General features: G+C 43.0%; 1 protein-coding gene across 1 annotated transcript in view; it reads right to left on the bottom strand.

Annotated features, from left to right (window-relative positions):
• Positions 1-25,192, bottom strand: part of dtx1 (deltex 1, E3 ubiquitin ligase) — a 67,497-nt gene that overhangs the window by 29,790 nt on the left and 12,515 nt on the right. The window contains exons 2-3 of the mRNA XM_056290547.1: positions 8,927-9,507; positions 8,760-8,827 (exon numbers count right to left, since the gene is read on the bottom strand). Of these exons, the coding sequence (XP_056146522.1) occupies positions 8,760-8,827; positions 8,927-9,507 (649 nt within the window). The remainder of the gene's footprint in view (positions 1-8,759; positions 8,828-8,926; positions 9,508-25,192) is intronic.

Raw genomic sequence — 25,192 nt, 5'->3', positions numbered from 1 at the left:
AACATTGACATGTAGGGCATTGTGGGGCGACATTAGCGTACCCGAGCATATTTCCACCCGCTGCGGGATTCGATCCGGGGTTGTACTGCACTACAGATGAGTCGACATCGCTAACAGCTGGACTTAAGGGGTCCGGCCCCCTAGCGATCAGTCAGTGAGTCTATTTGTAGGTTACAGTAGTCACCCTCTCCCGGAAGTGCGACCTTGCGCTTCGTTATTCCCGCGCTCCGAAGAGATTTATGAGGATCTGCACGCTTCTGCTGCCACCAACGTAACCGGGCATATTTCCGCCTGCTGTGGGATTCGATCCGGGGTTGTACTGCACTACGAACGAGGCGACATCGCTAACCGCTCAACTAAAGGGGATCAACCCCCTGACGATCTGCCAGTGAGTCTTTTTGTAGGTTACATTAGAATATATCTTGGCTAATTTGTCACTGGAATGATTTAATCAATGTGGGATGCATGCATGATTGGAGGTGTGTAACACCATGTGGATGTAAGAGCTGTCCCACAGCTGCTACATGCTCTTTACTCTTGCATTGGCTTGCAGAAATTTCTACCTCTGCAGGAAGTGATCCCAGTCAGCTTGCTGCTGAGTACACAGGCAGATTTTAGGGGCTACTGTGGCACCCACTGACCCACATCCTCTGCACATTCTGACCGGAGGTCTGCAAAAAAAAACATCTAGCAAGATGTTTTGTAGAGAATGTCAGTAGGACTGCGACAACAGGGTCTTTAAGTGGTGTATATTTTCATCTATCTATCTATCTGTCTATCTATCTACCTATCTATCTATCTGTCTGTCTGTCTGTCTATTTATCTGTCATCTATCTGTCTATCATGTCGGCCGGCGCTCAGATCTAATTGGCAATTATATCTTATTGCCAGTAGAAACAACCAGAGCTCTTTTGCTTGTTAGTTATGACAGCAGTATTTCAGCATTTTAGTTTTAAAAAGGCAGAGTCAGTGTGCCTGACTGGACCCACGCATATCTGTATTCCTTTTACCCTGTCAACTCTCATCATTCTCTTCTTCCTCCAAACATGTTCACTTCATCATGCTCCTCCATCCCTCCCCTTCCTCCTATAGTTTGACATGGCATGAAAATTTGAGCTCTGACTTGAACGTAGCAAAGTAGTATCAGTGCCTGAAACAAGTCTTGGGAATATGGCTTTTTAAGAGCCTAAACGTAACCTGAACTTGCACTTTACCTCCTAGTACAATTTTTCTCAATTGCTTAAATACGATCCTCAAAAGATTATTTACATTCTTGAAACAGTGTAAAACCCCCACACCATTAACCCATTTGCTCATAACACTGTACAATTTCTGAATGCTTGCACACAAAATGCAAATGTAAAGCACATTTTTTGCAACCCTTTAGACACAAATGTCACACAATTTACACAAAAATCAATGAAGCCTTGCTAATCAAAATGGGTATTTTTTTAAATTGAATTCTTTCGCTCTCACATGAATAGGAGGGGCCATACAAGCCGTAGTTCATTCTGGCCCTCATATGCATACATTCTCTTTTCACATATATTTTCACTCTGACACAAATATATTCTCCTTTCACATACATATGTTTTCACTCTCACACACATACATTCTCCTTTCTCGTACATATATTTTCCCTCTCACACACATACATTCTCCTTATACATACCTCATACATACCCCCTCATATCATATATGCATGTATACATATTTTCATTGCACAAATGCTTACATACAAAAAAAAAGTCAATACACTGACGTTCATATATGTGAAACTTCAGTGAGAAAACACACAGATTAGTTCATTTTACCACAGATGAAAGCAGTCAATCACACATGCAACCTCAGTTCAGAGGTTCAAAATATTGCAATCACTTCTCATAAGCACGTTGCCAGTGGTTTGTGCTGCTGAATGGAGCAAGAACAAGCTCTTATCATAGAGCATCAAGAATCTGGTCTGCAAGTGGTGTCTGAATATATGGTGGTATGGCAGGGGGCAGCGGAGAGCACAGGTCAGAGGTTTATCATGTTGAGATAGTTGCAGCATGAAAGGAGGTTTTCCCTCTGTGCACTGCAAGGCACAGTATCCACTGTGATGTAGATGAAATATTGTCAGCAAACAGAGAAGAGAGACTGGATGGCTAAAGAGATGCTGAAGTCAGATTTATAGTATCTTTTCTGTATTTTCTTTAATGTTGTAGTATGGAACATTGCTTAGAATATTGTAATTAATATTTTTGTAGGATTTCTTTTTTTGGAGAATTTATGAGAATCTTTAGTGCTTATGAGCAATCTTTAGTGGCAGCAACACTAGACACTGTGGTACATAGTCTAATTACAGTGTTTTGGTGCTCACCAGGTTTTAGTTTACTATAACACTAAGCAAGCTGCCTTCAGGGCTGACCATGACATGTTTTTTCCATACTCTTTTTATTAGTGTATGATAACATTGTAAACAATAGTTTCTACAATTGTTTCAACATGTTTAAAACATACATAAAAAATAAAATAAAAACAATTGCATATAAACATTATGTATATGGCAAAAACAGTAGTTAGAAAAATATACATACATACAAAATTTTGCAGTACAAGAAAAAATATACCTCTCCGCAAAGACTAAAAAAAAAAAACCAACACAGTCTTCATGGTAAATTGCAACATACGTACTGTTAGTGCTACAGATTAGTCCTGAGTAATCAAAGGAGCAAAATTACAAGGAAAAATAATAACCAACAGCCAGCTTCACTGAGGTACACTCTGGAACTGCAATGTCTCTATATGGTCAAACAGGGGTTGCCATATTTTGAAAAATTTAGCTGTAGACCCACATAGTGTGTATTTGATCTTTTCTAATTTACTAAAATGAAGAACCTCTCTGATCCAAGCCTGATGGGATGGAGGAGAGGAGGATTTCCAACGAAGTAATATCAGTCTTCTAGCCAATAGGGTCAAGAAGGCCACAAGTTCTGCTTTAATTTTTGGCAGGACCACTGTATCCGGTATTACCCCAAAGAGTGCTGTTAATGCAAGTGCATCAAAGGGCACTTGAAGTACCCCCAATAATGTTTCAAAAATATTGGACCAATAGTTATAAAGAGATGGGCAAGACCAAAACATGTGAATCAGTGAGGCAGGAGCTTGGTGACAGCTGTCACAGATGGGATTAATATCAGGGTAAATCTGAGAAAGTCCGACTTTTGTCCAGTGAGTGCGGTGTATAATTTTACCATGTTTGGCACATATAGCTGAAGAGTGGACCCGGGGAAGAATATCATCCCATAGGTCATTGTTAATTTCTCCACCTATATCCTGCTCCCAAGATGCTTTTTTTTAATTTGGACCCCCCCCTTTATCTCCCCAATTGTACTTGGCCAATTACCCCACTCTTCCCAGCCGTCCAGGTCGCTGCTCTACCCCCTCTGCCGATCTGGGGAGGGCTGCAGACTACCGCATGCCTCCTCCGATACATGTGGAGTCACCAGACACTTCTTTTCACCTGACAGTGAAGAGTTTCACCAGGGGGACATAGTGCATGGGAGGATCACGCTACCCCCCCCCCCCCGAACAGGCACCCCCAGCTGACCAGAGGAGATGCTAATGCAGCGACCAGGACACACAACCACATCCGGCTTCCCACCCACAGACACGGCCAATTGTGTCCGCTGTGCTGCCTGACCAAGCCGGGGGTAACACGGGGATTCAAACCAGCAGTCCCCGTGTTGGTAGGCAACGGAATAAGCCACCATGCTACCCATACACCTCCCAAGATGTTTTGACAGCTAACAATGAGGAGCTCTGAAGAGAGAAAATTCTGTCATATCCACATGAGATAATTCCTTTTTGATGGGGGGGGGGGGTGATAAAAAAAATCACCAATGGAAGGGCTTATGGGCTGAGAGGGAAATTGGGAGCTTGTGACACAGACAAAACTACGAAACTGTAGATTTCTAAAAAAGTTACTTTTTTGTTATATTAAATTTAGCCAAAATCTGTTGGAAGGATGCAAAGGTTACAAATCATTAAATGACTTTATGCCAAGATCAGACCACATGAAAAAGCTCCCATCTTCTAGAGAGGGTAGGAAGGCGTGATTTCAAAATATAGGAGCCTGTATTGAAAAGGTTTGTAATCTAAAATGGCTTCTAAATTAATTCCAAATTTTGAGAGTTGTCGACTAAAATGTTGTTGCAGTATTCTGAGCAGGCTGAACCACTGGAGGTGTAAACCAAAGCAGCCAGTGAAGATGGCATACAGGAAGATGTGACCATGACATATTGATGACGATACGGAGCACATTTTTTGTTTTTGCACTCAAAGACAGATTTCCATTTCATGATATAATTGTACTCATTGACAAATCTATTTAACTCTTAGGGTAATTGCACTTACAGTTTTGAGAATGTAGATGTTTCATGTATTGCATTTAGGCAGTTAAGAAAAACTGTAATAAAAGTACCCAGATCAGTTTATTCTAGCAATCTTTTTAACCCCAGTGTAGCTCAATACCCATGCAATTGCATAAAAAATTCAGCTTCGCTTAAGCCGAACGCATTACACACAGTCAGATACTGTGGATTTTATGACATACATGTCAAGCTGTACTTCCTCTTCACTGTCCCTTCTTCTGTCTTTTGCTCAGTTCCATCCCTCCATTCCCAACTGAGTTTAAAGCCTGCCTTGAGGATGTTTAGATTGAGAGCAATGCGATTCCCTAAATAGAGAAACCACCTTAGGCCTAGTTAGGAAAGTGCTGACAGAAACTAATATCTCATCTGTTTATCATGCACTATAAAGGCATGGGAGGGGGTTTCCAGGAGTGCCTAATCGCATATTGATATGGGAAGAGGAAGGCTGAGGCAAACTCTATCCCCTGCCTGTTCACAGTGGGGTAAAAACAGCGGTAATGAACTCTAAAATGCACCTGAAAAACCTCTAAAATAAGCAATAATGACACCAAGCATTTCCAAACTGCATCAGTTTGGTCCAGATGATTTATTCAGTAATTTTCTTGATTAATTCAATCTAATGGAGGGCTCGGGAGCAGAGCAGTCGAGCAGCCCACATGGGGATAATGATCTCTGCGTTCATTAAAGAGACCTCCAGTAAAGACTCAGGCTAGCAGGCTTAATGCAAGGAGACAGGAGCACGTAAACATGGCCAAAAGCAGTGTGCATGCGCAATAGCATACCATACCATTCACCCACTCATTATTGTCATCTGAAGAAGAAAGGATATCTCTTACCCCCCATCTTCCTCCTCTATCTCCATGTCTATTGGCTATGCACAGAACGTTAAACTACCATTTGCTTTCTGAAATTTTGCAGGGTTGTGCAAATCATGGGTCTTGTGTCAGTTGAATAAGGAAGTGCTTGGAGGAAATGCAAAACCGGAAATGATTTGATTGTTACTAAAAATACTTGTTACTAAAAAAACAACAAAAAACCCCAAAATGAATCTGTTTTCAAATGTTCAGCACATCAGTGTGACTGTTTGCATTTCATGCTCTGCGAGAGGAAATACTCAGATGAGGATCAGCGTGCCTGGCATATGCAACAGTCTGAAGAGTAGAGACTAATGTGAGCCATAAAAGCAGCAGATGTGCAGCATGTTGCATCAAATATTATGAAACATGGCCTTGTTTCACAAGCAACAGCTCCTCAGCTTATATCAGATGAAATATAAAGGCTGGTGGCGATACAGTAGGCTGTGACACCTTGGTAATAAGATAAACTTATGTGTTGACACAAACCAGCAGATGGTGCCACTTCTAATATAAATCCATGTGAGACCGTGCTTGAGCAGCTAAGCCTCCACTGCCGAGCTGCCTTACCTGCGGTGCTTACCACAACCAGTGGTTTCTTAGTACACCGGGGCCCATTTTTGACTCCCAGCCTTCATCGTCAACAATATGTGTGTAAGCACTGCTTGAGAAAAAGGTTATTTTAAGGCTGTGCTTTGATAAGTAGATATCCGTGGTACTGTGGCTCACTCACCATGGCAGTATCTCTTCTCTGTAAATAACGGACTAACAGCACCAACTGCTCCTAGGGTCAGCGCTCCAATTTTCCAGGATTTACTGTTACTGATTTACTGTTACAAAACAGCATCTAGTTATTTACAGCAATATAGACAATGGCAATTAATTCTAATAACATTTGGAGGTGTCCATTCTGTTGCCTACCAACACAAGGATCGCCGGTTCGAATCCCTGTGTTACGTCCGGCTCGGTCGGGCGTCCCTACAGACACAATTGGCCATGTCTGCAAGTGGGAAGCCGGATGTGGGTGTGTGTCCTGGTCGCTGCACTAGTGCCTCCTATGGTCGGTCGCAGTGCCTGTTCGGGGGGAGGGGGAACTGGGGGGAATAGCTACGCGCTATGTAACCCTGGCGAAACTCCTCACTGTCAGGTGAAAAGAAGCGGCTGGCAACGCCACATGTCTCCGAGGAGGCATGTGGTAGTCTGCAGCCCGCCCCGGATCAGCAGAGGTGGTGGAGCAGTGACCGGGAAGCTCGGAAAATGGGGTAATTGGCCAAGTACAATTGGGAAGAAAAGGGGGAAAAAACACTTTGGAGAAAACGACAGAAACCGTTTTGTAAAAGCACTGCATGTCAAGCAAATAACACATCTGAACTGAGATACAACTTCAACGAACCACGGCCTGTCAGAGTTTGCCTACTACACCGTAATGTCTGGTGCATGTGCATGAAGTGGTTAAGTAATATGTCTCATTTTCTACTATTTTCACACAACACAGTATACATGAATAATTCTCAAATGGAAAACAGACAGTATATTCAAATATAGTGTTTGTGTGCACGCACTTGAATCTGCTTGTACAGTACGTGCATGTTTTTTTTCACGTGGATAAGTGCTGACCAGCAATCATGATCTCTTCTGTGCAAAACTCTTAATTTGCGCGTAAACATAAGCAGAAGTAAGGTGTGGGCATGGAAAACACCAGACACTAGAGATCTGATGTTCCATGTTATGTGTGGCTCTCTCTGTTATCTGTTGGCTCTGTGCTTGTGGGAATGGGCAAGCGAGTTCACGTCTCAGCGTGTGAATGTTTGTTTGCTTTGCTGTTATGCAGAGTAAGTTAACCACAGTCATCCTGTACATCAAGCCACTCGCCTGGGAACTTGTCTGCTGCTTCACCTTCTCTCGCTCTCTCGTTCTCTCTCTCTCTCGCTGCCTCTCTCCCTCTCTCTCTCTCTCGCTTGCTCGCTCCCTCTCGTTCGCTCTCATTCTCTCTCTCCCTCTCTGTCTGTCTCTCTCCCCTGCTCTCAACCTTTGTCTCTATATGTCTTTGAGTGTCTGTGTCTTCTCTCCGTCTTGTAGCACCTTGCCCATTGACTGCTTAGGTGAAAAACAGAGATTCATATACACAAAATCCTGTGTATCCCCTTGTGCTTTCACATAATTCTAAATACACTATATCTCTGAAACTTTCACTTTCTATTCTCTCATTCTTCTACACACACACACACACACACACACACACACACACACACACACACACACACACACACACACACACACACACACACACACACACACACACACACACACACACACAGGCCTGTGACATATATCAAGGTGAGCTCAATTCCCCATCGGTGAAACAAGGTCATGCCCTACAGTGATGAGCACTCACTACTATATATTTCCTTCCAGTGATACAGAATTAGGCCAGCAAAAAGGAAAGTGTGTGTGCCTGGGTGAAGGACAGTGTTATTCAAACATACAGTAACTGTGTCTGTCCCCATGAGCAGCAAGAGCAAAATGGAATCAAATTAGATCAGCGGGGGTTTTATTTTAGTAAAGAAAGCAGGATAGGGACTGAGGTATCAGTTTCAGCACTAGACACACACCAGACACACTACATCTCCACGGTTCCCCTCACTGAATCGCTCTCAGGTCAGCGTGCTCTGTTGAAGCTCCCATTTTTCCTTGATCCATTATTCATTCCCGCCCTCAGTAGAGCTCTGCCTCCATGGCAAATAGGTTTCCACAGCTATACCAGAGCGCAGCTTTACACATACAGCACACCCCTCCTCTAAGCAGGCACACACACACACACACACACACAATAATTTAATGCACTTTTACACACATTGCAATTTTTCACATCATTGGTACAAGATGACAGAAGGACCACAGCTACTGAATGCGTTGGTAATGAATAAGTTGAAAGCAGAGGCACAAGACCGAACCAGAAGGGCTGCAGTATTTCACGCCTATTGGGGCCAAATTAAGCTCATTATCTAGTAACACCATGGCAGACACATATGGGAGAGAGGGCCAGGGCCCCGCAATATACTCTGGTATGGGGGAGCAGTAGTAAACCTACAGATTTCTCTGCAGATCCATTGATCGACTCTGCAGATCCATTGATCGACACGTTAACAAGAGTAGTAGATCCATAAATCAACAGACAGCAGATTGAGAAAGAGAAAGAAAGAGAGACAGAAAGATGAGAAGTTAGAGAGAGAAAAAGAGAGAGATGGTACGCAATACACCAGACACGTACATACTAAGGCTTTGAGGAGCAAGCAGACAAGTAGAAGGAGATTGGCTCCTTTCTTTTTATGTCTTCTTCCTACTGTTCACTGTTACCTCAGTTGAACTGCAAATTTAACTGAATGGCTTATACGAGCAACGAGCAATAGGAGAGCTACCAGGCAATTGCAGAATTGGTAAGAGAAAAAAAAACGGTAGAAATGAATTTGATTGTGCTTGCAAACATCCTTACCCTGGTGGGATGGTTCCTCTGGCAGCCCCCATAGAAATGCGCTGGGTGCCTGGCCGGTTCAAGTTGTTCTGTCCATTGATGGTGAGAGCCTGGTAGCCATGGGCGGATGAAAGAGATGGCATCACAGGGGAACAAGTGAAATTGGCACCAGACAGTGATGACTGCACCTGTTCAGCTTTGGTTTGTCCTCCTCCAACACTTATGTTATTGTTGTTGGTGCGAGAGGAGGTGGTGGACGGGGACCAGAGTGAGGTTCCAGCGAAGGTGTTGCTTTGGCGCACTACCGTCAGGGTGCCTGTAGCCCCTGGGTTGCCTGCTGCCCCTCCATAAAGCTTACGCCGTTGAGAGGCCAGGATGGCATTCGAGGCAGCCCTCGTGCTGTTAACCAGGATGCACTGCTGACAGGAGCAGGGCTGTCCGGAGCTGGCTCCCACAGGCCAGGACTGCGACTTGGGGATGGAACCCATGATGAGGGGGTAGGCCAGGTCCATGCGTCTGCGCAGGCGCCGTTTGCGCTGGCTCTGCCTGTTGGTCTGGGCCATGCTGTTGAAGTCAATGAGGTAGCAGAAGCCCAGTGAGGTCAGGTCCAACCATGGGTGTTGCTTCTCGTAGGCATTTTGAATGGTCACACAGATCTCCATGTCATATGGCGTCCATGAGCCATTGTCATTCTCCCACTCCCACACCACTCCCTTCCCTGGAGCCGATGACGGGTCGTAAAAGTTCCTCTGCACTGGCCGCATAGTGCCTGAGGAGAAAGGATTGGAGAGGGAGGACAGGAATACACAACACATGTTAAAAAGAGGACAGAAAAATCATGTTCAAACGTCATATTACTATCACATAATTTGTACAACATATAAGAAATAGACCACATTAAAGGGAAACAGTCTCTGATTTCAAATATCGTCTGTCTCTAAATATTTTGTAGGGATAACAATCCATCAGCAACTGAACAGTATACCAACAAGTGTCTGCTGGTAAAGGATAAGAAAATGTGAATACAACAATAAATTCATACAGCTTCATAATGTAGTGATGTTATTTGCATTTTCTTATACAATACAGCCTATAGCCAAACTTGGGAGTAAGTTTTCACATTATCGGATGGTCTGCTAGTGATGCCACCTGTGGACACAGTTGTATTGGTATTTTAGAGACACTTAGAAGACTGCTCAGTCTCATGGCCGCTAATGGAGTGTTATCTCTACATGTAGTACAACATGTAGAGATAAAAATCAAAATTGAGTTGAAAGTTGGGATTGTTTCCCTTTAAGTAGATAAATTACATATAGTCATATTACGTGTGATATGTGTAATTTATACAATCTATATAATTTGTAATTTAAACAATTTGTATAGTGTTGTGTAGTAATTTGCTAATTTAATTCGATGTGGGGCAGAAACTTGTCATGACAATTCAGTCTCAGCCTGCAGAGGAGTATGTGTTGGTGGAATCACCATCTTACCCATGTTTGTATATTGTGTGTTATCTATATATAGTGTGTTACAACTATAGGGTGATCTAGTTCCACATGCATCTCATCCACCGCATTTCATTCCTGTCTCTCCATTCTGTGGGGAGAGTGTGTGTGAGGAGCCAGTGGCTGTGTACCTCTGCCCTGCTGCTGATGGCCACTCAGCTCCCACCTCCATTATAACACAATTACTTTGGTCACATGGGAAATCAGGACACCTTAGCCCATCCATCTCCCTACAGCACGTCAGCAAGGGTACACAGGCTCTCCGGCAAGGGCCGTCCTTCCCCCTTCCCCTACTTAATTTAACGGGTAAATGCACACTCCCCGTGCCTGGGAGTACCAGGGTGATAATGGAGGGGTGAGAGCGTGTCCGAGGGATGGATGGGTGTGGAATTGAGTACGGGGGGTTGGTGGGAAGTGGTAACCCTTTAGTTGAATAGTCCCGGCGCTGGCACCAGAAACTGATATGCATCAGCAGAATCAGCAAGGCTGACCTTGAGTTTCTGCTGCAGACTCTGCTGAAGGACTTGGCTTGAGAACTAATTTTCATCTACAGCTGCTGCTGAGGACCAGAGACTCACAAAAGAGCCGGCTGCCCACCCCGCTCACTTCTTCAGTCAGTTCCCCATTCACAAAGTTCACCCACAGACCTCCTCAGATCACACACTTCACTTTGTTCTGTCTTATTTTGAGAAAGCTTGGTAAACCGACACCTTGCTAGTTGAAGGCACAATTAACTGCAGACAACTTTAATTATATAAACTCGATATTTGTTGTCGCATCTCTACCTTGATTTTCTGCACCAATTGTCCAAGTCTTCTAAAATTGCTTATTATCTTCTTGACTTCATAAGTGATTAAAGCTGCTATTATCAATTAAACTAATAATGTGTAGGTGTCAACAGGTTCAACAGAACAAATAACAGGTCTAACTGTAATAATAAAGCTTGCAGCAACTGAAAGCTTTATTAGTTCCCTCTAGGGGCACCCTATTTAGTGTTTCATTCAAAAACGACATAAAGGAAAAAGTGACATATAATCGTCTTGCAAAGTAATCCACAGCTCAATTTAAAACAGAAAAAAACATTTGATGATAGTTCTCAAAGGACAATGGCTAATTCTGGTCATGTTACAGTTGAAATCCAGGGTTTTTCTCCATGAATAAGTAGTTATGCATATGGACCATGGAGTCGGGTTACATAATGCTAACTGGCAGCTTTACCATGGTTGGAGTCACTCTGCATTTTGGCTGGGTAGTACGAACACTGGTGGAGCGGCAAGCACGTTGCTACTCAAAAAGGAAAAAGGATTGAAACCTGATTATGTGGTGGCGATTTTGGACCGTAATCCACCAATTCTATCATCAATATTACAGTAGAACAGTGTTTCCATATACTTTGATGTAGTTTGAAATCCAATAGATTGACTGTTTTAGCTTTTGGTTGAGGATGCTATTTTTACAAGGGTGGGAATTGTTTACTGCTGTGCTAATGGCACACAAACTGCAATGGCTGTTACACCTTGTTTGTAGTTCTTGCTGCCAGTGGGAGAGACAGATTGGGGAAGTCACAGAGTTCGGCTTTAACAAAACAAGATTTTTATTTTTTCAGATGTATGAAGTTATTTTGTTTGTTTGTTTTTTGTTTTGTTTTTTTGTCCCCTTGAAAATCGAAAAATGTCATCCTAGAGGTACTACGTACTGTGTTTTTTTTGATGGAGGACTCTGCTTCTCCTGTGGGAAGCATTACCTTGTTAACTCTCTCTCTTGTAAAGCTACTTGGATCTGGCTCAATCAATAGTGGTTTAGCATCACACAGTCTTGCTGAATGGTAGGTTTAACACAAGCCTTATAAATATTTGAGCAAGTGGAGATGTTTTATTCCCAGGCATCAATTTAAGTCTCTCAACTTGGTTAAGGAAAAGTAAACAGTGTCTTCCTTTGAAAGCCTATTAGTCTTTTTAATTGTTCACATGAGTTTGGATGGAGCCTAATGTACGGCTTGCTCAGCTAAAAGACAGTTTGTAAAAAGTTCAATAGGTTTTAACTGCTGACTGTTTGTTAAGTTTAGTCCATGTAGCAAGTAAAAGCAGTTGTGTGCTCAGGGCTAAGCAGTCTGCAGATACTAAACAGAAAGGTAAACGAAATGCAACAACCCGGAGGAATGAGAATATTTCTAGTCATAAATCCGGCCAGGTATTTACATTCCTATGGAGGTACTGGAAGGGGTTAACCAGCTTTAGACCTCAAGTGCAGAGCTGAGGTTAAAAAGGCACAGGAATCACATGCCTTCATGTGGGAAGTCTTGTTCACAAACAGCCTGGAGAATTGCCTCGCTACTTCTCATTCTGCTATCTTCTGCTCCAATTTACTTGTGTATTTATAACACCTTCAGCCAAAAGGCTGAGCCTGAGTTGTTGATGTTCTCGTTGTGACCCACTACACTCTTTCTGACAAGAAGCTGAGAGAGAATGTCCACTTCCTGTCTGACTCTGTGTGTGAACTACTATGCACCTTTAGCAGCCATCTCTCCTGCCTGCCCGTAAAATCCTTGTCATGCACACAACGTTCTGTGAGTGTCCTTGCCTAACATGTGAGTTGTCCCTTTTGTGGTGGATTTTTTTTTAATGTATTCCCAAATCAGGAATCACAGTGGGACTCTAACCCTAATATCACACAGGCTTAAGTTGGTTCAGGGTGTGCTTGGCTGCTCTGTCACATCATTGCTGGGGGGGAGGGCACAGACAGTACAGTTCACTCTATCAGTTTAGAATAGCACAAGTTGAAATACTAAGATGGTAGCATAGACAACATAAGACCAATCAAAGTCATGCTGTCAGCAAAACTAGCCAATCAAAGCAGCTTTGTCTGCATCTCAAAGAAAATCTGCAAATCATATGAACAGATTCACACAGCCACAGCACTGTTATTTACGATACGTCACACACTCTACTTAAATGCATGGATGACGTGATTGTTTGTATAGTTTGTGTAGTTTGATTGATTGTGCATAGGACTTCCATCTGTCAAACGACTGTGTGGTGCAAGTGCAACTAGTGCATTGGTAAAGTGTGTCACTTTGTGCCCTCGTTGCTGGCTAGCACCACTGTTCTCAGCACCGGGAAAGGACAGCCGAATGCGTCAGTCTCTCCCGCTAGTATATAGCCTTTCCACAGCAAGCCCCATGCATAGCCTCCTTGTGGTGATAGATGGAAACTGGGTACCGTGTGGCCCCGGGCTAGATATGCTGGAATTCAGAGGAGGTCTGTCCCCCAGACATGTGGCATGCAGGCCTCTAGTGTGTAGATAAGCCCTGGTGCCCACAAACCAGCCCCCAGCTATGGGCAAATAACAGGACAGTTGGAGCCCTTCAGCCTTGTAAGGTGGTCCATCTAAAAGAAGACTACTCTAACAAAAAAAACCTACAGCTTGGCAGTCACCTTAGCCATCTCAGCTCGCTGAACTACAGAGGAAGGACACGAAGCCTAAAAAGTGAACTCGGTGTGCACAAGCTGATCTCCACTTTAAAACAACCAGTGCAGGTGGGGGGAGAGAAATCAAAGACCTGTAGCAACGGGAAAGAGGTGAAAACAGTAGGTGCAAGATGGCATTGGGAGCTGCAGTTTCGATCCTGCATACAGGTGGCTCAGGAATATGGGTCTTTTGGTTGTTAACCTGAGGCAACAACACCATTCGTCAGCGCCCTGAGCATCCAAACAGCCCCCTTTAGGCATAGCTCTGCTTGCACCACATGGAGGAGGGTCTAGAAAAGGAGGCCTAAACCCAGGTTGTCTCACCCAAATCCGGTTGAATAGCCACTGTCAATGGGCATCTATAGATGTGGTCTGAAAAATTGTGTCCTCCTGAACAGGCTTACCCCCACGCTTGCCAATGAAAACACACCAGAGAGCCAGTGTGACTTACGTGCAAATGGGAACCAAAGACATGATCTTTGTGCTGAGGCAGTTGCAGGAGAAATGCGGAGAGCAGAAATGAGTCTCTACACCGCCTTCATAGATATGACCTAAGCTTTCAACACAGTGAGCCGTGAGGGTCTGTGGAAAATCCTAGCATGCCTTGACTGTCCATCCAAGCTTCTCACCATCCTCTGCCAGCTCCATGAGGGTTAATTAGGGCAGGTCAAGCTAGCCGACTCCCTGTCAGACAGCTTCCCCCATCTCCAGTGGCATCAAGCAGGGATGTGTACTTGCTCCAACATTATTCTTCAGCTTCTTCAGTATGATGCTTCGTGAAGCCAAGGATAACATAGCAAACAGCACCTACATCCGCTTCACAACCAATGGCAGCATCTCCTTGCCAAGATGAAGACCCTGGAGCAGCTGGTCCTGGAACTCGTGTTCATGGATGATTGTGCCTTGATTGCTCATACAGAGGATGCACTACAATGCATATGCATAGTCAACTGCTTTGCAAAGGCAGCAAAGACCTTTGGCCTCACAATCAGCCTGAAGAAGACAGATTTGATATACCAGCCTCCACCTGGTGAACCCTATAGTGTGTTGCACATTACCATCGACAGCACCGAGCTCAACACAGTGGAGCACTTCACGTACCTGGGCAGTGTCATATCCAATGATGCTTCAACCAGCAAGGACTTAGACAATCGCCTATCCAAAGCCAACATCTCCTTTGGGTGCCTTGCTAAGAGAGTGTGGCAAGAACACTCTCTGTGCCGCTCCATGAAGCTAAATGTATACAGAGCAGTTGCAGTTCCCATCCTCCTATATGGAGCAGAGACATGGATCTTGTACAGGAAGTAGGTGTGTCTGCTAGAGCGCTTCCACCAGTGCTGCCTACATACCATCCTCAACATCAGGTTGCAGGAGTACATCGCCAATGAAGAGGTGCTAGAAAAAGCACATCTGCCGAACATCAACGCCATGATACTGACACACCAGCTGCAATGGGTGGTACAGGTCACAAGGATGGAGCGCTTGTGACTGTGAAAGGCTGTCTTCTTTGGCAAACTCCATGAAGGAAAGCACAGTCGAGGGGCCCCCAGAAAGTGCTTCAAAGACCAGCTCAAGAAGCAGCTTCAACTAGCCGGCATCCATGACCACTTATTGCACCAGGAAAAAAGTGATAGAAAAGGCTGGTGCTGCTGCATCAACGCAGCCAGCCTTAAGTCTGAAGCTGACAGATGAGCAGCTGCTGAGGACAAGAGGAAAAGATGGAAGGAGCGTGCTATCCTTCAGACATCACAAGCCCAGGGCTTCCTTTGTCCTAAGTGCAGAAAGGTCTATGCCACATGGATTGGGCTCCACAGCCACCTAATTTCAATGATTCTTGAGGCAGTGGATAGCGCATATGTACAAGCATCATAAGTGGACCTTCTTTTGTGAAAATAGCATCCTTTTGGAAAAAACTTTAACACCGTTGTTTATAATTTTATAGTGTTCCTATATATGAAAAGCAAATGATAAATGTGTCTCAGAACGCGAGCTATAGACAACTTTCTACTGAAAAGATGGGGGTCAGATCTTGTTGGTCAAGAAGTTGCTGTCTGGCAGTGTTTACAAAATGGCACCCGAGTGAAACAGTCTCTCCAGAGAGGCTTTGGGGAAACAGCCTTCTGTCCCTTCTCTGTATAATGAACCAAGTGTGCGCACATCCAGAAAAACATATTTAGGTGCAAGACAAAAAGAATAAAACAGAACAAAGGAGTGGGGTCTGCACACTGAAATATTCCCAATACTTATTTTATTCGGCAGTGTTTCAATCAGAACGTTAATAAACTAAAATAAGTATTGGGAGCATTTCAGTGTGCAGACCTCACTCCTTCCTTCTCTGTATGAGGCCATGTGTGCCTTTACTCTTAATAGCTTTGTTTTCCTCTGGAAATGGAGGAAGGTCTGGCTGAATCACTCTTTTATGAGCTCAAATGGCAGGTCATGCAATCTAATGTCACCGCATCCATGACTGCCCAGCAGGGCAGCCTGCTGTTGAGAGTAAAGGCAGATTCACATTATATTGCATATAATCCATTTGGTGGATGCTTATACCAAAAGTGCCTAATAGCACAACAAGTGCATTTATCTAATTCAATTATCATTAAGGGTTTGTGCCTCGAGTGGGAACTTTATCCCTAACACTGGCTAATGCCATGCTCTATCGATTGAGATGAAAGGGATTTAGCATTATAAAATTAAGGTTTGTTATGTTTTGTCACAAGCCTAGTGTATTGCAAGCCAAAGTATTAATATTGTCTGCCTTGAAGTCAAATAATTAAATATTTGTAAGGCATCAAAGGCCTGCTTTGGAAAGTTAAACGTGAGGATCTCGGCACATAAAAAAACATGGCAGGATTTTTTTGTTTTGTTTTGTTTTGTTTTTACTTTCAAAGCCATTATCAAATCTTTCGATATAACGTGGTAACATTGTAATCTAAAGCTACTATTTGTCCTCATGTCTAGTTTTGAATGTACAATAGCAGTGCTTTCTCTATGCTGTAAAGCTAGGCTATAAATGGGGGAAATTGGACTAAGAAGTCATGCAGTTCTTCTTTTCTTTCTCTTTAATCAAACTTTTCAAAGAAAAACACTGAGGAATTGAATACCACTTAACAATAACAAGCGATGTTCCCTCGATAAATTGCCTCGGGTAAAACCACTTCACACCACACAGGAAGCTGTAAATTCTGTCCACAACTGTTGATGTATTGTCCTCTTTACAGTGTCACTGCAGTGCACTTTACATAAGCATGCTCGTCTGTCAATGACATACGCCTCATGTGCTCTTGTTTGCAGGTGATACCTGGCTTCATCCAGACCGGCCACTGAAAAATGCATGAGATTCAAGCTTTGTTGTCACAGAAACACAAAGGAATAGTTTTGTTGTCATGGAAGCCAGCCCTCAGGGGGTTGTCCATATGTGAATGTTTCTTCTATCCCTTTCCCTGAGCAACGTGCCAACAGACTCCAGTCCGTCCCAACTCGCTCATCTCCTTTTGCTGCTGACGGCGGCTTTCCCCTTTTCCTTTGCTGTCTCTCGTGTGGATGGATGTCTCTCCTGGCTTTTTACCAACACTATCTAACTGAGCCATTCCTCACATTTTCCACTCTGTCACTCATTGGCTCCCATCCTGGTCTCACAAAACATTCAACTCTTGGACAAAGAGTGGAAATTGGTGTCATTGAATTAGGGCCCACATCACCTACAACAGAGACTATAAGGGCTCTTCCTCATGCCGGTGCTGCAGGAGGCAGGCGGCTGAGAACAGCCTGGATCGAGCTCTATAATGTATCCCGATAATTGACAAGCCTCTCTGACTTCCCTGGGGCCATGCTATGCTTATTAAAACATAGCGCCATGCATTTCCTTTTAACTACAGAAGGAGACAGGCCACTTACAGGTTCAGTGTCAGACTGCTCCGTGCTGCCTGAGAGTTGCTTAATGCCATTTAATATGTGGTCTCTGCTGGCTAATGCCTAGACTTCTGCCACAGAACAGACGGTGGACACGAGTACAGATAAATACCGGGGAGGCCGGCAATGATGACATAGAAAGTTAATGCTACTTGAATTATTTTTTTACAGCTATAAGAGATAGGCTAGTTGATTAGTTCTGGATTTCCAATAGCACCAATAAACAGTGCCCTGACTCAGACTGGGTCAACCATGCCTCCCAGGAAAGACATGCTCTAATAGAGATGTGTTTTAAAGTTTTATGTGCCTAGTGCTGGGAAATATATATGATAATACTGATAGTGGCTTGTTGGAGGCTCACAGCTGAGGTTACAAATCAAAATGTGTTGTTATACTTCAAATGTCACAGTTTGTGTTACATATATAACAAAACACAGGCACTTGGCATGCCCCTGATTTGAAGGTAAACAATTTGCTGTAACCAAACATAGGCTTCAGTGTTTTACCTTGTTTTACTGAAAACACGATGCAGCGTACAAGCTTCTGGCTTTATTTTCAGAGGAAGTAGATTTACATTCATCACGGTTCATTGACTTTTGTTCTAACAAAAAGCTTAGTGAGCTGTAAGCTACCGAAAATCAGTGCAGCCATAACAGATTATTCAACGCAAAAATTATTATGATATTGCCTTTATGAAGTGGTGTGCATGAATTGAGTAGATGAATAATAACTATTCTAATGAATGCTAGGGTATGGGGCTGTAAGATAATTGAAGTGCGTTTGATGTTGTCCAGTAAACCCCAGAACACAGCTTGAAAGAATATTTCACTTTCATCCTCAGAAAAAGGCCTTCACAAACAATAAACCCAACCAGGTGATTAGAGATGATGAACAGGCAGAATACTGTAGATGGGATGGAAATGCACGATAAACATAGTTTTAGATAAGACATCTGGGTCAGAGAGCTCTGCTGAATTTGATGGGTCTTGAAGATTTCATTTCTAGCTAGCACCATTGAAGCTTAAGATACAGCAAATCCTGCTCGTTCAAAAGGCCATGCCATACCTGTACATCAAAGTTTGAAGATCTTTTCATATCTGTAAGAGCATTATCTGCTTATTAATGACTACCCAGAGATCAGAGACCATAATAATGAGGATGACAAGCTGGTTTTAAGCTGGTTTCACAGTATTATAAGTTACAATATCCCTGCTCCCTTGCCCCTCTCCCACCAAATCACACATTAAAGCTAATTTCTATTCCAAGATGATTCTTCAGTTTTACAAGAAAGCAGTTCTTTGAAATGAGCCACACTGCTGAATAGCAACTTTGATTCCCTTAAGAACTCTCATCTCTTCAGAGCCATTATGATGGATGAACAACAGCTATGAAGGCACTGGTGGTTAGGAAGAAAAGAGCGGGCGGGGGGGGTATAAAGAATGGAGGGAGTATGCTGGGAAGGAAAGGGAGCAAGAGAGGAAGTAGATGAGAAAGCGAGGGAGGGATGGGGAGGAGGGTGGGGGTTGGAGGGGACTGTTATTGGGGGAGGCATGTGACAAGAAGAGTTTTTTTCTGCCAAAGAACAATAAACAAAGGATGTCTCACTCTTGCCCAAGCCTAGAATGTGAATACTGCAGTAAAGCACAGCCCAGTGAATTAGTTTTCCTTCCAGAAAGACAAAGTGATCAGTGAAAGTGGCTGAACACCCGCTGCAACCATCCACATCCCCTTCAACATTCTCCCACACCCTGCCTCGGGGAGTTAGCCACTTACCATGAACTTATGCAGAGCTTGCAGTTATGGTGGCAGAAAAAAAAAGACAGCAGGTTTTTTTTTTTCAAGAAAATGAAGTTAGTCTTCTCTACCTGCCAGCTCTTGTACCGCAGTGATGCAACAGTCCCTGAAACAACCTTCTGACTTTGGAGATGTCGTGACTGTCCTCAGCTGAGGAGCCTCAGATCTGCCAAGGATGCTCACTGACTCACCACGTGTGTCTGTGTGTTAAAGTATAAACTAAGTGTGTGTGTGTGTGTGTGTGTGTGTGTGTGTGTGTGTGTGTGTGTGTGTGTGTGTGTGTGTGTGCAAGTAATTGTATCATGCATGTTTGTCTGAAAGTGTGTATTTGCCTAAGTTGACCACAGTCGCTTCTACTTCACACCACCGTAGCTCCTCATCACATCAAGCTGGAGCCTCGTTAGCATGCCAGTGCTGTGCCGTCACACCATTAGGGGAGGAATAGGAGGCATAGCTCCAGGACGGACTGTACCATACACACTAACACAGCCTTTGTCTCCACATGACACAGACAAGGCTACAGCGAGCAGGCTTTCTTGTCAGCAGACACTAGTGTGGAATGATATTTGGGGGAAAAACAGCAACAATGTGAAATTTTTGTTTTGTTTTTTTTGCCATATGTATCGCAATATTACAGAACAAAAAAGAAGTACATAATTCATCAGATATATTCAGTTTTCAACTTCCAAGGCTCCATTTGCAAAATATGTATCACCCTAGCAATGATTAGTCATTAAATTAGTCTTTAGTCATTAAATCAGACTAAATTGTTATTTGTGAGATGTGCTACAATATTTTTCTTCCAATAGTAGTCATGAAAATGCAGGCCTTCCCAGATTTCATTTCCTATTGAGCAATAAGAGTTTTTGCCTAACATGATTGATGGGCTCAATTTGCCTTCCATTGCATCCTGTGTAATGTGACTATTACACACGTGTATATTGTGATGTTGATACAAGATATTTCTCAGCCCTGGCACACACAAGTCATTTTTACATGCGGAATGTGAAGTGTTGCTACATTAACATTCCCAGGACAGGAAGTGTGTCTGGCTTGCAAACACAATTCCCAGATTGAGTGTCAGAATTTTCGAGTAGGACCAGCTTGCACAGCTGTTGCAGCTTTTGCTTTGATGTATTTTTTCTTGTTTTGCAGTTTTTAAGGAATGAAATTTGCTGATTATCTGGAATTTTTCCTCCTGGGCTAAAAGAGATTAGTTATTTTATAATAACATGTCACATTTTCACCTGTCCCTGATTACTGACATTAAACTTAATATTATGCCTACATGCTGAGGAACTCTTCCTGTTTCTGCAATTGTCCAATTAAAACACAACATCGCCGTTTAGCGCAACATATGAAATGCCCAAACGCCGCAGGCTTAATCTGTTAATGTAATGGCTTTTTATTGCGCAAGTTGATGCAGAAGCTTTACTGGAACATAAATGATCTCGTGTTATATAACGAGAGAATTTGAACCGCATTTTGTCACATCACACCTAAATGGTGGGGGGGGGACCCCAACACACTGGCAGAGCAGGTTGCATGTGTGAATGAAGCAGTCAAGCTCGAGGGTTTGCGAGGCCTCGCCAGACACCTGCATGGGACTCAGTCAAAAGTGAACTGACAGCTGACCTTGCATCTGAGCAGACCACATCTCTCCTCCCTCCCCTTGATAAGGAGAGAGTGACATGCCTCCTCTCTCCACCAACAAACACACACTTAGTGTAGTATTTATCTGTGACAAAACAATATTTCATGTCAGCCATCACCCCAGAAGGGAACTGGTACAGCAGCTTGACATTCTGCTTACTCTGCAGAAAAATGATTGAGGGATGTGCTGTACTAGGTCAGTGTAAACTTTGAGGAATACATTTTATACGATGATGAAACGCAATTTGCCACACGACTTGGAATATTAGTTAAGTCTACTTCATGACCAATGTGCACAAAATGTTGATGTTAGGACAAATAACACAAGGACTAGTACAATATTCTCAGTAGGGAATCAAACTCCTTGAAATCACCTTGGCAGATTTTTGTGTGGTCAGTGGTTTGAGACAAAATATGATGATTATGACACATTTGTAAGACATTTCCATATCCATACTCATGATATAAAGAAATGTTACATAAGAGTCATTTATGTCTACGCTAGGATCAAATTTGCCCCATTTGGAAGTGCATTGACAATGTAATGGAAGACTCATTTTTGCGCCATTTGCAGCAGTCTTGACGGGTTGGGCAAAGTTTCCTGACCAAACTTTTATCAATCTGATAACCTTTCTGAAATCCTTGAACCCTTTTCTCTTACCCAAGTAAAACATAATATTTGAAAATATTAAACAATAAAGAATAAAATCTCCCATTTGTGTGGCTTGTCAAAGTCTGCTTTCAGATGCATCTGTCAATATGGATGCTCCTGTTCTTTTATGCCTTGTTTACTGTAGGGAAAACATTCCCCTGAGCTCACTGGCTGAAATAAAAACATTTCCTTTAAAAAGAAACAAAGGGAAATAATAACAGATTCTCTACGGAGAGGAATGCATTCGTTATTCTTCCTACAGATTTAACAACATGAATTTATTATGGATCAGTGGAGTTTGTACTCTCAAGTTCAGCTGAAATCTCCGTTTTATTTGAAGAGAGAAATAAAGCTTGGGCTCTTGCCAGATGTACTGGGGACCCTGGTCACTTAGCTTGTTTTTAGGCAGCTTAGAAACAAATGCACATCTGCAATTAGAAAGGCTAAATCTAATTATAATTCGTTTTTAATTCCCAAAGCGTACTCAAATCCAGCAAAATTCTGAAAGGCAATAAATTCTCTTAACCATAAGTATTTCCCTTCATTTCCTACTCTCACCACAGCTGATGGGTATTCAATTTCAGACCATGAGCTATTTGTGTAGCTTTTAATAAACATTTTGCATCTGCTGGTAACCTACTTGATGAAACTTATAGAGGACCCCCTCTGTCTGTTATGACCCTTACACCCAGGTAATGCCAAGGCCTGGTTTTACACTACATCTGTTCTCTCCTGGTGACGTGGCCAATGCACTAGCTGTAGACATGAAGACATTGGTTGGTGAGGATAAACTCAACTAATACTTTTTAAAGCTTGCTGCTTCAATTGTAGTCAGCAACATAGCATATATTTTAACCTTTCAATTTTAACTGGAACAGTTCCTGAAGTCTGGAAGGCTGCTTATGTAATTTCCTTTCGTATATCTAAACTATCTTGCCTATCAAAATTACTAGAATCCCTAGTAAAAATCAGCTTAACTCATTTCTCTCATCAAATTCTATTCTAATCACACGCTAATCGGGTTTTAGAGAAACACTCAGCACTGTTACTGCCACCACTCTTGTTTTAAATGACATTATTTTAGCTTTGGATAGAAAGAAACACAGTGCAGCTCCTTTCATTGATCTTTCAAAGGCATTCAATGTAGTTGACCATGCATTGCTTTTAAAAAGGCTTCATAGCATCGGATTTGACAACATTGGTAATAAATGCTTTCAGCGTTACCTCATGGACAGACCACAGTGTGTGGCTATTGGAAATGTTAAATCTGAATTTGTGCATATTACAAAAAGTGTACCTCAAGGCTAAATCCTGGAACCTGTTTTGTTCACTCTGTATATAGATGTTATTGTTTCTTCTTTAACTGGTTGTAATAGTCATCTTTATGCTGACGATACAATTTTGCACTGCAATGCCGATACTGGGCAGCACGGTGGCTTAGTGATTAGCGCGGTCACCTCATAGCAAGAAGGTCCTGGGTTCGAGCCCCGGGGTAGTCCAACCTTGGTGGGTTATCCCGGGTCATCCTTTGTGTGGTGTTTGCATGTTCTCCCCGTGTCTGCGTGGGTTTCCTGTGGGGTCTCTGGTTTCCTCCCACAGTCCAAAGACATGTAAATTAATCAGCCGTACTAAAATTGTCTCTAGGTATGAATTTGTGTGTGTGTGTGTGTGTGTGTGTGTGTGTGTGTGTGTGTGTGTGTGTGTGTGTGTGTGTTGGTCAGCCGGCCGGCCCTGTGATGTCCTGACGGCCTGTCCAGGGTGTCTCCCCGCCTGCCGCCTAGTGACTGCTGGAATAGGCTCCAGCATCCCCGCGAGCAGGATAAGCGGTTCAGATAATAGATGGATGGATGGATGCCGATACTGTACCTTCTGCCGCTAAATCCCTTCAGCACTGATTTACAAGTTGCACCCAATCAATAACCATAAATTAGTTCTTCATGCTGATAAAACTAAATTCATGCTTTTCACCAGAGCCAAAAATATTGATTGCGATAATCTCATCATCTCTATTAAAAATGGTAAAAACATTGAAAGAGTCAAAGACAAGTGTCTTGGGATTTGGATTGACGAGAAGATAACTTTTAAATATCATGTGACTAGTCCAGTGGGCAAATTAAGGGAGGAAATGTGTTTTCTCCTGCATTGTAGAAGAACGCTTATTGAGGCAGCTTTTCTGTCAGTATCCGACTATGGGGACATTTTATACATGCATGCATCAGCTGCAACCCTGAAGCCTTTAGACACTGTTTATCACTCTGCACTAAGATTTATTACCGGTGATGATTATAATACTCGTCATTGTGAGCTGTATGCTAAGGCTGGGTGGCTCTCTCTGTAAGGCGTGATAAACTCTGGGTTTTATTTATTTATAAGGCCGTTACTGGGTTTTTTACCCCTTACATGATTTCGTTGTTGTCTTTTAATGCGGGTCCCTATCAAACATGATGAAATGATTGTATTATGTTGCAGGTGCCAGCTGTTTTTACTGAGCTTGGAAAATCCAGTTTTTCCACACTGTGCACCTGCAAACTGGAATAACATGCAGAATATTCCAAAACATCGCATTTTTATCCTCAGGGCAATTTCAATTTGTAATTTCATCTTATTTCATTTCCAACTGCTCCTGCTTTTAGCTGACTCATTTGCTGTAAATTGTTTTATTTTATTTGATAAGGTTTTTATATGTTAGTTTTTTACCAATTTGTTTTTTTTCTTATTACTTTGTAGCGGACTATATGGGCACAATTCACCATATTTGGTAGACACGGGCCCTTTAAGAAAGGGTTTCTGAATTGTCCGTCTCTACTTTCCTGCAATTTCCACAACTTCTACTTTTTTGTCACCATTTTTATCTAAGTATCTTATCTGTGTTTCTTGGGGGTCTAGGATGTGTTGTTTTGTTTTTTGTTTTTTTGAATTTTTCCTCATTTTTCTCCCCAATTGTACTTGGCCAATTACCCCACTCTTCCCAGCCGTCCCAGTCACTGCTCCACCCCCTCTGCCGATCCGGGGAGGGTTGCAGACTACCACATGTCCCCTCTGATACATGTGGAGTCGCCAGCTGCTTCTTTTCACCTGACAGTGAGGAGTTTTACCAGGGGGACGTAGCGCGTGGGAGGATCACACTATTCCCTCCAGTCCCCCCCCCGAACAGGCTCCTCGACCGACCAGAGGAGGCGCTAGTGCAGCGACCAGGACACACCCACATCTGGCTTCCCACATGCAGACACGGCCAATTGTGTCTGTAGAGACAACCGACCAAGCCGGGCATAATACGGGGATTTGAACCGCTGATCCCCGTGTTGGTAGGCAACGGAATAGACTGCTACACCACCCGGACGCCGTTTGTGTTGTTGTTGTTGTTGTTTTGTTTTTGTTTTTTTGTCTGTTTTTGTTTTTGTTTATTGTTTTTTGCTCGGTTATATTGTAAATGAGGTCTCTAATGCAATATATCTCTGAGTCTAAATAAAG

This window comes from Lampris incognitus, chromosome 1 (genome assembly GCF_029633865.1).
Source record: "Lampris incognitus isolate fLamInc1 chromosome 1, fLamInc1.hap2, whole genome shotgun sequence".
NCBI classification, from domain to species: Eukaryota; Metazoa; Chordata; class Actinopteri; order Lampriformes; family Lampridae; genus Lampris; species Lampris incognitus.
The sequence above is the reverse complement of the archived record's forward strand: the minus strand, read 5'-3'. Positions and strand labels throughout refer to the sequence as shown.